Here is a 15479-nt window from a genome sequence, read left to right on the forward strand (position 1 = left end):
GTATCTGCTTCACCTCCCTGTCACGAGAACCATCTTGTTGAGGCCCCTTCAGCCCTCTGCTTGTTGACCCGTGGAGCTGCTTCACTGCCTTGCTGTCACTTTTTTTCTCTTTATGGACACTGCATCACTGGGCACAGTTTCTCCCTTCACATAAGCCTTCTGCTATGACTTACAGTTGCAGCTTCTCCTCACACTGTAATGTTTCCTCTTTTGGTTCATTTTCCAAACAAACAAAGCAACATCATCAGTCTGTTTCTATATTTATTTTTTGTGATAGACATTCAGGCTTGGTCTGTGTTGTTCCTGGAAGGCTCTGGACAACTTGGATGGGGCCAGGCTCTTTTCAGTGGTGCCCAGTGACAGGACAAGAGGTAATGGGCACAAACTTGAGCATAGGAAGTTCCATCTAAACACGAGGAGGAACTTCTTTACTTTGAGGGTGGCAGAGCACTGGAACAGGCTGCCCAGAGGGGTGGTGGAGTCTCCATCTCTGGAGACATTCAAAACCCAGCTGGACACGTTCCTGTGCAACCTGCTCTAGGTGACCCTGCTCTGGCAGGGGGGTTGGACTAGATGATCTCCAGAGGTCCCTTCCAACCCCTGCCATTCTGTGATTCTGTAACTGGGAAACTGGTTGGTAGGGTTAACAGCATAGAAGTAAAACGAGCCATGGAGCTGAGGAGACTTTGTCTTAAAACTTGGTCTACTTAAATCTTTGTATCCTGTCAAGAGCTTTAAGATGTCAACAAGTGACAGACATGTCTATACCTTCAGTCAAAGTGCACCAGCCCTTTTGTGGAGGGTCCTCAACAAAACTAGTGAAAGGCAGACTTCTGGCCTGCTTGATGTTCTTCTAAAAGTCTGGTCTTTGAATCACGTTACGGCACAGTTACTGAATACAGACTTTTTAAAATTTTGAAATTTTTTTTCATGAAACAAGTGAAAATCCTGGCAAAATTCTTAAGTTGTAACAAGCTGATTCTATATCAGTATGTGGCATTTGATGAAGTGTGCTGATTTATTGTAAACTGAATGATGAGTTAAATTGAACCGACGGTTCCTGTGCTCTCTTGCACGAAATAGGCTAAACCGATTTGAAAAAAATGGTAGTAGTTAAACTGCATCCAACTCTAGACAGGCCCCTAGGTTTAAACCTACAGCCAGATAATTAAATAAAATAATAGTAATTAAAAAAAAAAACACCAGTTGACAAAAGAACTGTTTCTTTGTCCTATGGAGGTAGTGAAAATGAAACCATTCTAAAAATAGAGATGTGCATATAAAAAGCAGATGTAAGATGAAAGGTGTTTATTAATATACAAGCTGATATTTTGCATTGTACACTGATGTAAGGTGTTGTTCAAACTCTTAAATATTTGAAAATTAAGTTGTGATGCCTGCCTTTAAACTGTTCATTGCCAGAGTTGAAATATTTTTGAACGGCAGTAGTGTGACATAAATTCGTCCTTCTTGAGGATTTCACTATTCCTAGAATGGCCTTGCATTAAGAATGCCTATATTTTCTTAATACATATTACAATCATCTGGATGATAGGTTTATATACAACAGTTCTGGCTACAGTAGCTTGTGTGCCACCACTTAACCATCTAGGTTAGTTCAGAACTGCTCGTCAGTGTTCGAGGACTTGAAGCACTACTGCTTAACTGGAGATGTCTCCTGAGGCAAGGCTGGGCTAAAGGGCTGTGCTTCGAGAGAAGCAGGGCGGGTGGTTCATCTCTGCAGTTCATGTGGTATTTTGATGTGGCAGTGATGTGCAGCAAAGCCACATGTGCCAGTTCAGGGGTTCATTACCGTGTGTCATTCAGTAAACATGTAACCTTCTAAGTGATCATTTCCAGTCCCTCCAACTTTCATTCGAATCCAGATCCAGGATGGAGAGAGTGGCTGGGTTATGAGCAGAGAGTATTTGTGTAACAGGAGGGGAGAGTGGTAGGGAGGGTTCTTAGGCTGAGCAGATTCTGCCGTTTTCTGAGAGTTTAACCCTAAAGTGTTCCAATTCAGCATTATTTTTAGAACTAGGCATAACTCTTGTGCCCTCAAAAAGACTTTCCACATTTCTTTAGTCATGCCATTTCCTCCTTTTAAGTAGAAGCCAGAGCAGATCATAAAATAAGCTTTCCTTAGTGCAAATAATAGTGCTCCCAAGCTGTAGGTTTCAGCTCTGCTGCTGGCAGTTCCATCAGAGACCAACAGGAGGGACTTTTTAATTAAAATAGGGAGGCTCAGCACAGATGCTGCCTCTTTTTCTTCCATTTCCTTTTCTGCAGGTGGAAGAAAGAGTCTCAGAAACCAAACCCTACGGTTTATTCTCAGCTCTGCTACTAATATTCTCCATGACCTCTGGCAAATCTCTGCTGTTCTCCTTGTCATAGCTCCCAAAAAGTAACTCGAGGAAATAAAACTGCACTTCCAGATTGGCCTACTAGTTAGGAATAAACCCGGGGTTACTAAACTGAACATGTTACCTTTCTTATAGGCCACTTCTCCCCTGGATTTAGGCTACTGCAAGTCATATAGCCAAATAAATGTTATTTCAGCTCCGCCTTGTGCCTGTGTAAATAGGAGTTAATGAGTTGCTGCATCTCATGGCTGGCTTGTGACGTGGAGGTCTCCAGAGGGAGGATGAGGAGAGGCTGCTGTGGAAAGTCCCTGGCTGTTGCTAGGCAGCACTGCATTTTAGCTTCCGTGTCTGAAAGTCTGCACTCAGGTTTGGCGAGGCAAGGGGAAACTGAGGAATGGAAAACCATGCAAAGATGCTTGACTGTCACTATTTGTAAAGCATGGCTTTACTATGCTGGGCTCAGAGAGCATGTGGCTGCAAGTGAGGTGGAAGCAATTCGATTAAATAGAGTAACATTTGATAACTGGCCTTCTATTAATTCATTTCCAGCTGCCAGATCATGTGGCTGGCTTGCTCTATATCCCTCCCTCTGCTTCGTCTCTTATGATGATCTTGGATCCTTGCAGTGAAGCTGGAAGAGTGCAGCACAGGTTGTCTTGCTCCACTTACAGTCTAAGTGGAAGCAGCAAAACCCAGCAGTTCCAGAGAGCTTCCTCTGCTGAGGTGTATGGTCCAGTTTTACAACCTGCAGATGAGGGGATATCATGTTTTGATTTTACTACTAAGTCCATTAAGAGGCACACCGGAGATCACTAACTAAATTGTTATGTAGGGCATCCTGCTCCTGCTGCACAATACAACCAACCCCTTTGAACTGTAGCAATAGTGCAACTAGTGGTAAGATCCTCATATGTTGGAAGCTCATCACAGTAGCATTACTAAAAGAGCACCTCTGTGTTCTGCTTGAAGTGTAGGACTTGGGATACAGCTGAGCACTTGAATTCCTCTTGGTAGAGTCTGGCTGGTTGTCCATCCACCCATGGGCTAGTTCAAACTTTTCAGTCAGCCTTTGTCATCATCTTCTAATTGTTGTCTCTGTTGTTTCTCCCTATGCATTTTAATAGAAGGCCAGGATGGGTAAATTTAAGGTCTTGCTGCCTTCTGCTAATTTGTAGTTGGGAAAGAATGTCTTCTCTTGCACCCTGATGGAGTCATTGGGAGAATCTGTGGATGTGACCTCACTAGGCATTGAACCCCACTGGACTGCACTGGAAGGTGTTGTACTTGCTCCCTGGCTGATGCAGTTGTGTTAAAGATAGTTTTCCCCTTTTAACAGAAGATCCTGTAGTGCTACTGAGACACTGTGGAATTTGGTGTCACAGCCTCGCTCCGTCCTTGGGAGCTCAGCTGAGTCCCACTGTAATGCTCAGCTTTACAGCAGCATGGAGAAGCTGAGAGTCTTGCCCAAAGTCCTGCAGCTTGTAGTCATAAAGGGATGCATCAGGGTATGTCTCACTGTAACAGCACTGTTCCCCTAAAGGATGGGTCTAGAAATCCAGAGTCCTGGTTCTCACTTTCATTGCTTGACCCTGCTTTGTCTCACATGTTTTATTCCGCCAGTGGGCTTGTGGCTTGAGCTATCCTTGAGCTACCCTTCCTCATCTCCACCAGCCAGTGTTTCACAGCAGTCTAGACGAAAAACTTATGGAGAGACCAAAACTTCACAAGACCTCACAACTCCTCACTTTCCCCATCCCCGCACTCCAGGGGTTTGTCAGCCCCACCAAGTTCTCCCTCCTCAGTCTTTTTCCCTGTGTGGTTGTGGGGGGTCTTAAGAAAGACAGTAACCTCACAGTAAATACCAGCCTTACAATAACTGTGTTGCAGCCTGGCTGGGAACGGAGCCCCATGTTGTTTTATAGAAATTCCCAGAGAATTGCTTGCTTAGTCAGACAGCACAGGCTTGGGTTGGTTCAGTTCAGCAGTTCCCTTTGTGTCCTGCTTAGTTTGTGCAAAGACCTGTTGGGTCCTTTTAGGTTAGAAACCTTGGTGCTGTGCTGACACAGCAGCCTATGCTGTCAGGTCAGAGCCTTTTGATGAATAATGAAGCATTAGGGTTCACCTGCAAAAGGATTAAGAGTAAAAGCTCAAAATCCTTGTGGCACATCCCCTCCTCCCCCATGTGTGCTTGGACAGCGCAGTGTACTTTCTTCAGGCCCTGAACTACCCATGTGCAAATTTCAAGACTTGCTGCAGTGCCTGTCTCTTTTCCAGACATGTAAGTGGGCTGTGAGTGTGCTGAGGGTTGGATTTTAGATCCAGGAGGTGGGTGTGCATTGAAATGGTGGGTGGGTCTCCAACCCCCTCTCGGAGTTTTGGGCAACTGTGTGGATTGGCACTGAAAGGATGTGCTCATGGAGGGTAGAATGACAGAAGGTGGTGGAGGAGTGGGACATCTTCCCCCCCATGCCCCAGCAGTACTTTCTACTGGAAAAATATACTTTGACCTGAGCGCTGTCTTCAGTTTTGGTGTTTGTTTTTCTTCTGAGTGTATTTTGCATTGTTTGTGTATTTAGTTTGGTGTTTTTCTTAAGCTTTTTGAGTTTCCAAGGCTCCCTTTACTATGTGGCTTTTATCTTGTCTTCTACTGCAAAAAGCAGGAGGAATACAAACAAAAGGAGAGAGGAAGTAGAAAGGTCTCACTATTTACCATCCATATTGGTGAGATGGTGGGAGGTCTTTCCACAGGTCTTCTGTGTTAAGAACTTAATCTGAAAAACACTTCAGTTGCTTTGTTAAAGCATGTGTGTGTGTGGAGTATTTTCCCACACTTAGAATCATAGAATCACAGGGTTGGAAGGGACCTCTGGAGATCATCTAGTCCAACCCCCCTGCCAGAGCAGGGTCACCTAGAGCAGGTTGCACAGGAATGTGTCCAGGCGGGTTTTGAATGTCTCCAGAAACAGAGACTCCACCACCTCTCTTGGCAGCTTGTTCCAGTGCTCTGCCACCCTCAGGGTAAAGAAGTTCCTCCTTGTGTTTAGATGGAACTTCCTATGCTCAAGTTTATGCCCATTAGCCCTTGTCCTGTCACTGGGCACCACTGAAAAGAGCCTGGCCCCATCCTCCTGACACCCACCCTTTAAGTATTTATAAGTGTTGATAAGATCCCCCCTCAGTTGTCTTTTTTTCCAGACTGAAGAGACCCAAATCCCTCAGCCTTTCTTCATGAGAGAGGTGTTCCAGTCCCCTGATCATCTTGGTAGCTCTCTGCTGCACCCTCTCCAGCAGTTCCCTGTCCCTCTTGAACTGGGGAGCCCAGAACTGGACCCAGTACTCCAGGTGCAGTCTCACCAGGGCAGAGTAGAGGGGGAGGATGACCTCCCTTGGCCTGCTGGCCACACTCTTCTTGATGCAGCCCAGGATGCCACTGGCCTCCTTGGCCACAAGGGCACATTGTTGGCTCATGGTCATCCTGTTGTGCACCAGGACTCCCGGGTCCCTTTGCACCGAGCTGCTCTCCAGCAGGTCAGCCCCCAGCCTGTACTGGTGCATGGGGTTATTCCTCCCCAGGTGCAGCCCCCAACCTGTACTGGTGCATGGGGTTATTCCTCCCCAGGTGCAGCACCCTACACTTGCCCTTGTTGAATTTCATAAGGTTCCTCTTTCCCCAAATCTCCAATCTGTCTAGGTCTCTCTGTATGGCAGCACAGCCTTCCGGTGTGTCAGCCACACACCCCCCCCAGCTTTGTGTCATCGGCAAACTTGCTGAGGGTGCACTCTGTCCCCTCATCCAGGTCATTGATGAATATATTGAAGAGGACTGGACCCAGTACTGACCCCTGGGGAACACCACTCGTCACTGACCTCCAACTAGACTCTGTGCCTCTAATCACGACCCTCTGAGCTCTGTCTTTCAACCAGTTATCTACCCACCTTACTGTCCATTCATCTAACCCACTTTTCCTAAGCTTCCCTATGAGGATGCTGTGGGAGACCGTGTCGAACGTCTTGCTTTAGTCAAGGTAGACCACATCTACCGCCCTCCCCTCATCTATCCGTCCAGTCATGCCATCACAGAAGGCTATCAGATTAGTCTCAGATCAGTCAGACATGATTTCCCCTTGGTGAAGCCATGTTGAGTACTTCTGATAGCTTTCTTTTCCTCCACGTGCCTTGATGATGCCCAAAACAAGCTGTTTCATCATCTTTCACACAGCTTTCCAACTGGAAAAGGGTAGAAAACAGTCAGGAACTAGGAAAATCTATTATTTCTTTCAAAAACTGATGGAGAAGTTTTTCTGACACATCTCCACCACTAACTATGAAAAAAGTAGTTGAGGTATTTTTTTTTTAATGGAAAAACTCCCTTGAAGGCTTGTTTTTCCGCTTTGAGTTGTTTTTTGGAAGTTATTTTTGAGGGGAAAAAATGATTTTATTCATTTGCCAACTTTCAAAGTGCTGCCTCAGAACTGGGACAGAGCGGCAACTCACCTGTTTTTCTGTAGTTACACAGAGTAATTGGTGCATTTAGTATATCCTGTTTGCCAAGTTGCGTGGTTCATATACTTTAAGACCTATTAAAGTTGTCATAACATACGGCAAAGAGACTTAGGACTGTAGGCAGGTGCTTTTTACCTTTTTTTAATTCTAAATACATAAACATAATGAAAATAACTTAAATAATGGGAGCATCCACATCTATGTTAAATAGACTATTTTTGTTTCTTCATAAAAGGAAGATAAATTCACGTTCTTTAGGGCAGAGTCTTAACTGCTAATTGACAGAAATTAGGAAGAAACTTCCTTTTAGGCAATTGTTCTATCTCTTTCTCTGTAGAATTTATTGTACTTTCTTTTGAAACCTGGGGTGTATCAGCCACTGCCAAAGGACTCTGTGCAGGCTGGGTGGGACAGTCTTGTATTCAGTTGATTACTTGATGGCCACCTCTGGTAATTCTTAGTCTTTCATATCTCACTTAACCATCCATCCATCTTGTTTGCTAATTAAATGTTGATGAAAAGAGGCACACTACGACCTCCCTCTCTCTGTTCCCTTGTGCTACTGCTACTAATCCCTGGATTCTACTTCTCTTTCAGAAGATGCTGCTCAAGAAGAATTGTGGAGCGAAGACTAGAGTTATTAAAATTCATGTAAGTTATCCTTTTCTGGTGCAGTTTCTCTGTCTTTCCACATATATCTGAATGTGGTGGTTCTCTTTGAACATCTACACCCAGAAGATTATTTCTTCAGGTTTCCTGTGGCTTGATCAGCTGCATAACAAAAGTTGCTAGTCTGGAATATAGACCGTAGTTGCAAATTAGGTCGAGTGCAGATGAGGCTGCTAATACCTTGGCTTTTCCATTTTGGAGACTATGGGTTCAAAGCTTCCTTGCACTGGAAGTCTACATCCCCTGCTATGAGCTCATACAGCTGTGCACAGCTGTCCTACAGGGTGTCATTTGGATCATTCTTGACCAAGGGAAGTGCTGATCTGAGGTAACAAGTAGTTGGCGAGGGTGAGAGGTACTGGTAGAGAGCTGCAGAAAAGAGACTAACTGCATGGTGCACTGACATCTGCAGAACTGTATGGGATGTGGGACCGGATGATGGCAGGTGAGCTAGACTGCTTGGATGGCTTTGCAGCTGGGATGACAGTGCAGTGTCTGATCATCTCCTGTTCTTGAGTGCACACATGCCTACCAGGGCTAGGTTTGCTCAGCTCTCCTGCTTGTAGTTTTGGAGTCTTTGTCTCTAGTACTCCATTCCCTGACTCTTCAGCCAACCCCTATCTCCTTTGTGGGTACCTTGGCCCTCTCTTTTCGTCAGTGCTGTATGGTGCTGCAGGAGATGTGTTCGTGACCTTGCACGTTGTAGCCAACGCAAGTGCCTCAGTCCCATGAGCCCCATATGATCCTCCACATGTTTGCAATACCCAGGCAAAAACAGGTCAGGGTGGAGAAAACAGATATCACTTGTGGTAAAACTGCTGCTTTCACTGCAATAATTGTAGCCTTGCAAGAGGGATGTATGGCAGACCAGGATCCTCAGGGTTTATACCTTGCCCAGAAGGAAATGGGATAGATGCTTTTGTGTACCTAGAAGTACTACTGTTTATGGGCATGCTGTTGGGTGCCCCTACTCATCACTGCTTTGTGGGTGAATTTGGTACTTGAGAGGAGGAGCAGCAGGTAGGGCTGGCTAGAGCCTTGTGGAGAGCTGGATGGTATTTCTTCAGCTCCACATATGCCTTCTGCCAAGGGCATTTCAGTCCTGCCTTCCAGCAGCTCCCCAGTGACCTGATACTTCTGATTGCATGATTAATCCTGATCTGTTATGTATTCTCTTGTGCTCCCACCTGGATTGTTTCAATGCAGCTGTCTCTTCCTGTGCCCCATGAGCTCTCCCCACACTGTGTGTCCTTCAGACCTACCAACAATCTAATCTTGCCACAATGTTTTAGTGCAACTTGTTTATCAGCTTCCTTTATTCCTGCCCAATGTGCTTTTGTTGTTTTTGTTGTTTTTTTTTTTTCTGGGTGTCCTGGACTGTAGCTATTTTCCAGTGCTGCTTGGTGTCAGTCTGCCAGTCCCTGGGGTTTCAGCAACACCTCAGTGGGGTGGTTTCCTCTTGACACCTTGAACTCATTATTGCAGCTTACTCTTGTGTCCGTGGAGAATTTGAGAGGCAGAATTATCCCTTTGCTCCCTACTGAGTCCATGTCAGCTCATGCTAAAATAAACAGCAGAAACTTAGAGCACGCCATTCTGACAGATGGCACAGAATCCACACTTCTCTGGCCCACCTTGCCAAGCTGGGACAGCACATCTCTACCTGAGGCACTCATGTGGTTTCCATGACAATAGCATTTGTTACTTCACAGTCTCTTGTTGGTCTGTTGTGGTAGAGCTGTTATACAAAGGAGCATTTTTGCTTCCATTTTTCAAGTAGTTACGAGTGCCCACTTTTGCATACCCAGCTTAGAAAGGAGACAGTGGGTTCCCAAAGAATACCTTGCTGAGGTGCCTCAGCTCTGGAAGCAGCTGAGAGAGGTTGATACCTCTGAAGGATAATGCTGTAGTCTCATCATATAACAGGAAACCTCAGTCCAGCCAGTAAGACATGCTTGGCATGGGGTTCCTTCTCAGTGTTGCTCAGCAGCAGGACAAGAGGTAACAGGCACAAGTTGAAACGGAGGAAATTCACGTTGCCCAGAGAAATTGTGGAGTCTCTGTCTGTGGAGATATTCAAAGCATGCCAGGACACAGTCTTGGGCAATGTGCTCTTGCTGACCCTGCTCTGAGGAGGGGGAGTTGAAGTCCTTTATCTCTAGAGATGCCTGCCAATTTCAACTGTTCTGTGACTTTCAACTGAATGCTTGCCCAGCATTCAGTAATGGAGTCAGAGCATGGTAGGGACCTTAGCTCACTTGGGAGGGCTATTCTGAGGCCCTGCTGAATGTAGCCTTTTGTAAAGGATGATAGCAGGAAGCAAAGTGAGAGGTTTGATTCTTTGTTGCTGGGGGTCTGCTGGCACAGGTTCAGTGTTGGGACTTTGCCATTCTGGTGAGGGTGTAAGAAATGAAGTCAGAACTTTCATAGCAAATGGGTTGATGAGCTGTTATGGGAGGAACCAGGCAACTGTCTGCGTGTCTGAACAGGAAACATCACCATGTGAACCAGTTGGCTTGTGTTGCTGTAGCCCTGAGAAGCCCTGATGCACAAGTGCTCCTGTTTCAGCATAGGTAAAGAGCGTGCAGTCTCCTTCTGAACTGAGGTAAACAGCGACATCCAGACAGCGTACAACTGGATGGAGATGCAGTGAGTGAACTGATCTGAGGAGCAGGCAGGCTACCTAATGGTTTATGCCAGGGATTTGAATAAGGATCCCTGCTTTCTTTTCCCAGTTCTCCTGATGCTGGATATCTTGAAGGACAAAGGATTATGCTTATTCCTTCCTGTGCGAGGACAATGACAACAGTTACCTGTTAGTAACACCAATGAAGCATTTTCATCCTGTTCTGGCTGAGGATGGTGTCTCATGTGGTTGTGAGAATCCGTGCTTTTAAAAATACCCTCCTGACAGCTGATATTTTGGTTGCCTTGACATCTTGGGGCTTTACTGGCACGTCAGGGTGCAAGCTGTTGTGCTGTCATGCATCATCTGAGTTCTGCTCTTCCTCCCTCTTCTGCTGGAAGAGTCTCCCATGGGAAGGTGAGATGGAGGGGCAGCATCTTTACCCTCCAACACTAAAACACAGTTTCATCCCTTGGAAATGTTCATGGTCCTTGGGAGTTTTTCTCAAATGGATGATCTATGTTGGGTTTTGCTTTTCCACGTGCCATTTTAAAACTAAGGTGTCACCTTGTCATTGTTCCTTGTACTTCAGCTTCCTGGGCCAGCTCAGGTGGTGTTAGGCTACAGCCTTTCCATTCGCTCAGCAGTTCTTAAACGGGATGATGTGACAGTGATGTGACAAGTTTAAGAACCTAGACAGATTAAGGTGGAGAGATTAATAAACATGCAGCAGCAAAATGTGCAGCAGCTCAGTCATGTTTGAAATGTTTTCAGGAATCACAGCTGTGAGAGGTCAGGGCCTACAGTGAAAATAATACTAAAAAAATCTTGCTTCTGTTCCCCCCCAGTAAAGAATAATGGAACAGGAGAATCAGCCCCTGTGGACAGGCAAGCAGATATAAATTAGAGGTGACAGTGTGTGTACGAAGTATGGATTTGTACATAAGATACATGTAGGATAGCATGTGTCAGTGCAAGGTGAGGGGTAAGCATGGGCCTACATGGGGATTGCACAGTGAGGTGGGCAATGTGTGTGTGCAGACCTGGTCACTGGTGCCCCAAAGTGTCAGCCAGTGTAATGTCTGTAACTGGAAGGAAGGCAGTAGGTGTGGGTGAGGCGTACATGCATGTACATGGTATTTTGGCATCCAGGGTACGCTTGCATGGTGCAGTTGGGTGGTGCATGGAGATGCTTCCTTAGCTCTGGAAGGAAGATGGCTATACGCGCATATGCTTGTACGCTGTAACTGCCTGTACCCTGGACCAGGCTTGGTCAGCTGTAGCCAGCTCTGAATGCAGAGACCCATCTTCCAGAGGTTTTTCTGTAATACCAGAAGTCTTCAGTTCTCCAGGCCCTCTTGGGATGAGGGTTACAAGTCTGTCATCTAGTCCTGTTCTTGTTCTTCCTTCACAAACTCCTACATGCAGTCTCTGAATGGAATCGGTGGAGCTGGGCTTATCTCAGCAGCAGTAGGTGGGTAGAAGACACAACTGGCAAGTCCCTGGGTATCTCAAGAACTCTTGTTGGGGCAGGCAGAGAAGGCAGTAAGGATTTCAAGGCCAATCTGATAACCTGGCTGATCAGAGAGATGTTTTCTGCAATGTAAAAATAAGAATTTTAAATTGGAACATGAACCTCTTGTGCTCTTCCCTTGATCTTATCAATGTTGAGAACACCTTCTGCTTGGACAAGGGCCAGATCCCTGGAATGACTTCCCTGTCTCTTATCTCTTGCGTCTGCATCCTAAAAGGCCACTGCAGAAACATGCTGGGTTTTCTTCTCCTAAAACAAGGGACCTTTTCAGCTTGGAGCTAAGCAGGAGATATGCTGGCCTGAGCCTTCTTGGCAAATGCCTTAGCTATTCACAAATGCAAGGCATACTAGGTGACAGAAGAGTATTGGTGCAAACCTCTGGTTCTGGCTGCACAGCACAAAGTAAAGATTTCTGAAAAATCAGAAGACTCTTTGTATGTGTACACATACATATATATATACACACACACATATGTTACCCCTTCCATCACAGGCTCCCAAGGTGCTTTGCAAGCATTGCTAAACATAGCATCTCAGAGGCAGATAAATGCCATGATTGCAATTTCAGAGTAAGTTAAACTGAGAAACCATCAGAGACTGTGAATTGCCCAAAGAGAGACAGTGTGAGGAGAAGTGAAGTCTGGGCTTTGATCTTCAAACCACATTCCTTGAGCTGTGTCTTTACTCATACCATATCATGCAGTCTAAACAGCTCTGACATCTCAGACAGCCGAGATCCCAAACTGCAGCTTGCTAACCTTTTGACAAACCTTCCTGGTTGTCTTTAGTATGTGACTGAGTGCCTAAACCTGAACTTGCCCTTTAAAAACGATAAGAGAGACTCATCTCGCTGGCTAGTTGCATCCTTGGGTTACTTGCTGGGGCCCCTCATGGAGATCTTAGCACTCATTCCAGTTCCCTAGACGAGCTCTTGTCTCCTGTTGATGGGCACACCTCTGCTGAGCAAAATGGAGAAGGTCCTCTGCTAAGTGAGAGCATGAATATCCATTTGCTTACTGGGGAAACCAGCTTCCCCCCCATGCTTCTCCCAACCCAGCCACTGAGCCACCTGCTGAAGGTCTCTGTGTGGTGATAGCTGGCCCTGGAGAACCCCAGCCTTTGGTCTGAATAATTCCTGACAAAAGATTTTGTCCAGAGTTTCCTCAGTCTGGGGAAGGATCCAGTGTAGGCAAGGTGTGAATGCCTCTGTCTTATAAGAACTATCCCAAGCATCTGGCTCCAGACATTGTTTTATTTAGCATTGCTTTTATTGGATCTCATGGCAAAGGCTAACCAGTCTTCAGCCTGTCCATAGCAGCCAGAAGACAGATTGTTGTGTCTCTCTCTTCTGCTTCCTTAAAGAAAAGAATTTTTATTGCTCGCTGCTTTTCATAAATTCCTGCCATGTATGCCCTTGCACCCGTTAAATCATGTAAGTGCTTGTAGAATAGACGTTGTGGAATAACCACGAGTCTGTAATCCAGACAGCACCCCGAAAGTAGTGAGTGGCTGGTGAGTCAGGAGTCTGACATCCTGTTTTCGGCACTGTCCTTGCTTTCTGTTCTGATGTGGTTTGTGGGTCTGGCTTAAGAATGGGGGTGGGAAGGTTGGAAGGTGTAGAAAGGAGGTTAGGACTGAAGTGCAGCCCAGTGACCGCCTGTCCTTTGTGTTGTTGGTTGCTGTGGCTGGTGGCACTGTGTTTCAAGGGGCTGGGAAGCGGCAAGGCATGTTTCACAAATAGGGGACAGATTTAGTGACTTTTGGGTCACACCTGAGTGATGGAGCAGAGAGAGAGGGGTTGGGGATGGCAGAGGGTCACAGTGGCTCTGCCACTGTTTTCTGGCAGAGCTTCAAGTCCAAGATGGCAGATCAGGCATGTCTTTTACCACTGCATCCAGGCCCACTACAGTTGCTCTCCGCTCCCCTTTGTTTGTGTGGCTGTGGGAACCTGGCGCCCGTTCCCTCTCCCAGTCCCCAGAGCTGTAATCCTCTTTTCCCACACACCTCTCCCATAATACACCCACTTCCTGCACTTGGCTTCCACGGCTGGGGCGGTTTGTCCAGAGGCAAGCGCACTGTGTCAGCATGCGTTCGCAGCCTGCTCATGCCAGGGTAATTAATACTCACTTTGCAGTTTTAATTTGGGTTCCCTTTAAGTTGAAAGCAGCCTGTTGCTCTGTGCCAGCCTGCCTGGCCAGAGGGAATTGGGTTGCCCTGGCATCATGCAAACTGGAAGCTGCACATGCCCAAGTACACACGACGTGCCGGATCTGTGTACTGTACATGGTACCTGGGGTTCCTGGCCCGAAGGGAGGACTTTGAGGGCAGCCAGCTGCACACAAGGAGGGCTGGAAAGGGAAAGGTGAGGAGAAAGGAGAGGACATGGTAGTGTTGCTTGTGTACAGACCAAAACTGCTAAGGACTCTACTTGGATGTAGTTGAGAGATTTAGGGCCAAATCGTGTATTGCCTGTGTCTGTGCTTGCTTGGAGCTCCTCTTGTGCCCACTCCTCCGCCCACTCAGGCACACGCAGACCCTGTAGCGTGTGCAGGGAAGCATAGGCCACTTCATATCAGAAGGAGAAAAAGTGGGGAACAAGACACAGCTCACTAACAGGGGTATGTGGGTTCATTCACTTGTTCTTAAGAGACTTGTGTGGCCTTCAGAGCATGATCTTCACTGGAGCAGTGAGTTCCCCAAGTTAACCAGGGAGCACTGACAGCCTGCCCCTCTGAATGACTGAATCATCTCTCCCTTTTCATCGTGCAGCCTCCTTCCTTCAGATTGCCAGGCAGGCAAAATCAAAGCTTAGTCAGCTTTCTCAAAGACACATCTCACAGACATGTGAGAGAGGAGAAGAAAGGCTTATCACGCTGGTGCCAGCAAGGACCCATAGCTGAAACTGGCCTGTTTCTGCTTTTGGGCAAGTGACCAGCAAGCGTCTGCTAGGCCCTTTGAAGTACCTTCCAAAAAAAGTTCAGTGTTGCCTGTCTGGTGGCACTTCTCTAAGTCTGGTAGTTGCCATCTGACAACACTGCACACACACACACACACACAAATGTTTGATAGATTTAAATTTTTTTTTCCTTTCTAAGAGGAACAGGGATGTGTTTGTAAAGTATTTGAACTGCTCTCTGCAATGTGGTTGCATAGAAGGAAGTAGGTTTTAGGCAGCCTTGCTTTGGTGGAGAAAGACAGAGCTTTCATCCCTTTAGTGAAGGGTAAAGGAGAACACAGAAAAACAATGCTAACTTCAAAGTTTTGTTTTTCTTGTCAGAACAGCATTTGGAGTTGACCTTTCCTTTTCTTGGAGGGGAAGGGAGAAGAGTGGTCTTAAAATGAAGTTCTGTCATGGTCTGTCTTTTAGCTATCCCCTGAAATTAAACTGCATATGAACCTGGGGGTGGAGGAGACTTCCATGAGGGAAGGGGTTTGCCTTTGAAAAGTTATTCTTTGAGCTGCTCCAGATCTGTGACTGGAATAAATTGTCAGAGGCCTTATTGGAGTTAATGAAGAAGCAGTTAAATATGAATTGCTGCTCCACTAGAGGAGCTGGTCCTGCTTGTCAGTGACCATTTCTTGAGGACTGCCTGAAGCAAGACTGTAATTGAAAGGAAGTCGCCTCTCATCAGAAGGTTGCAACACCTAGAAGTCAATTAGTTCATCCTGGCTGCCTGACTGTGGTGTATGTATTATGCAGAGGAGAAACTGAGGCCCACATGATGGGAAGTGGCTCGGTCAGGACTGTGTCTGGAATTACAGATGTAGCTAGGAGCAGGCATGA

At 46.3% G+C, this 15479-nt stretch overlaps 1 protein-coding gene across 6 annotated transcripts in view; it reads left to right on the forward strand.

The window, feature by feature from the left end:
* The window catches only part of LOC134512860 (uncharacterized), a 99645-nt gene that overhangs the window by 41707 nt on the left and 42459 nt on the right, over positions 1–15479 (forward strand). For 3 of the 6 annotated variants that reach the window (XR_010070274.1, XM_063328670.1, XM_063328673.1), the window contains exon 4: positions 7464–7517. The exons of 1 other annotated variant lie outside the window; for it this stretch is intronic. Coding sequence is in view for 4 of the 5 variants with exons in the window: in XM_063328670.1 (XP_063184740.1) it covers positions 7464–7517 (54 nt within the window). In the remaining variant the exon portion in view is untranslated. The remainder of the gene's footprint in view (positions 1–7463; positions 7518–15479) is intronic. 2 more of the 6 variants (XM_063328671.1, XM_063328674.1) reach the window with 1 other exon arrangement.

Source organism: Chroicocephalus ridibundus, chromosome 3 (genome assembly GCF_963924245.1).
Source record: "Chroicocephalus ridibundus chromosome 3, bChrRid1.1, whole genome shotgun sequence".
Classification (NCBI taxonomy): Eukaryota; Metazoa; Chordata; class Aves; order Charadriiformes; family Laridae; genus Chroicocephalus; species Chroicocephalus ridibundus.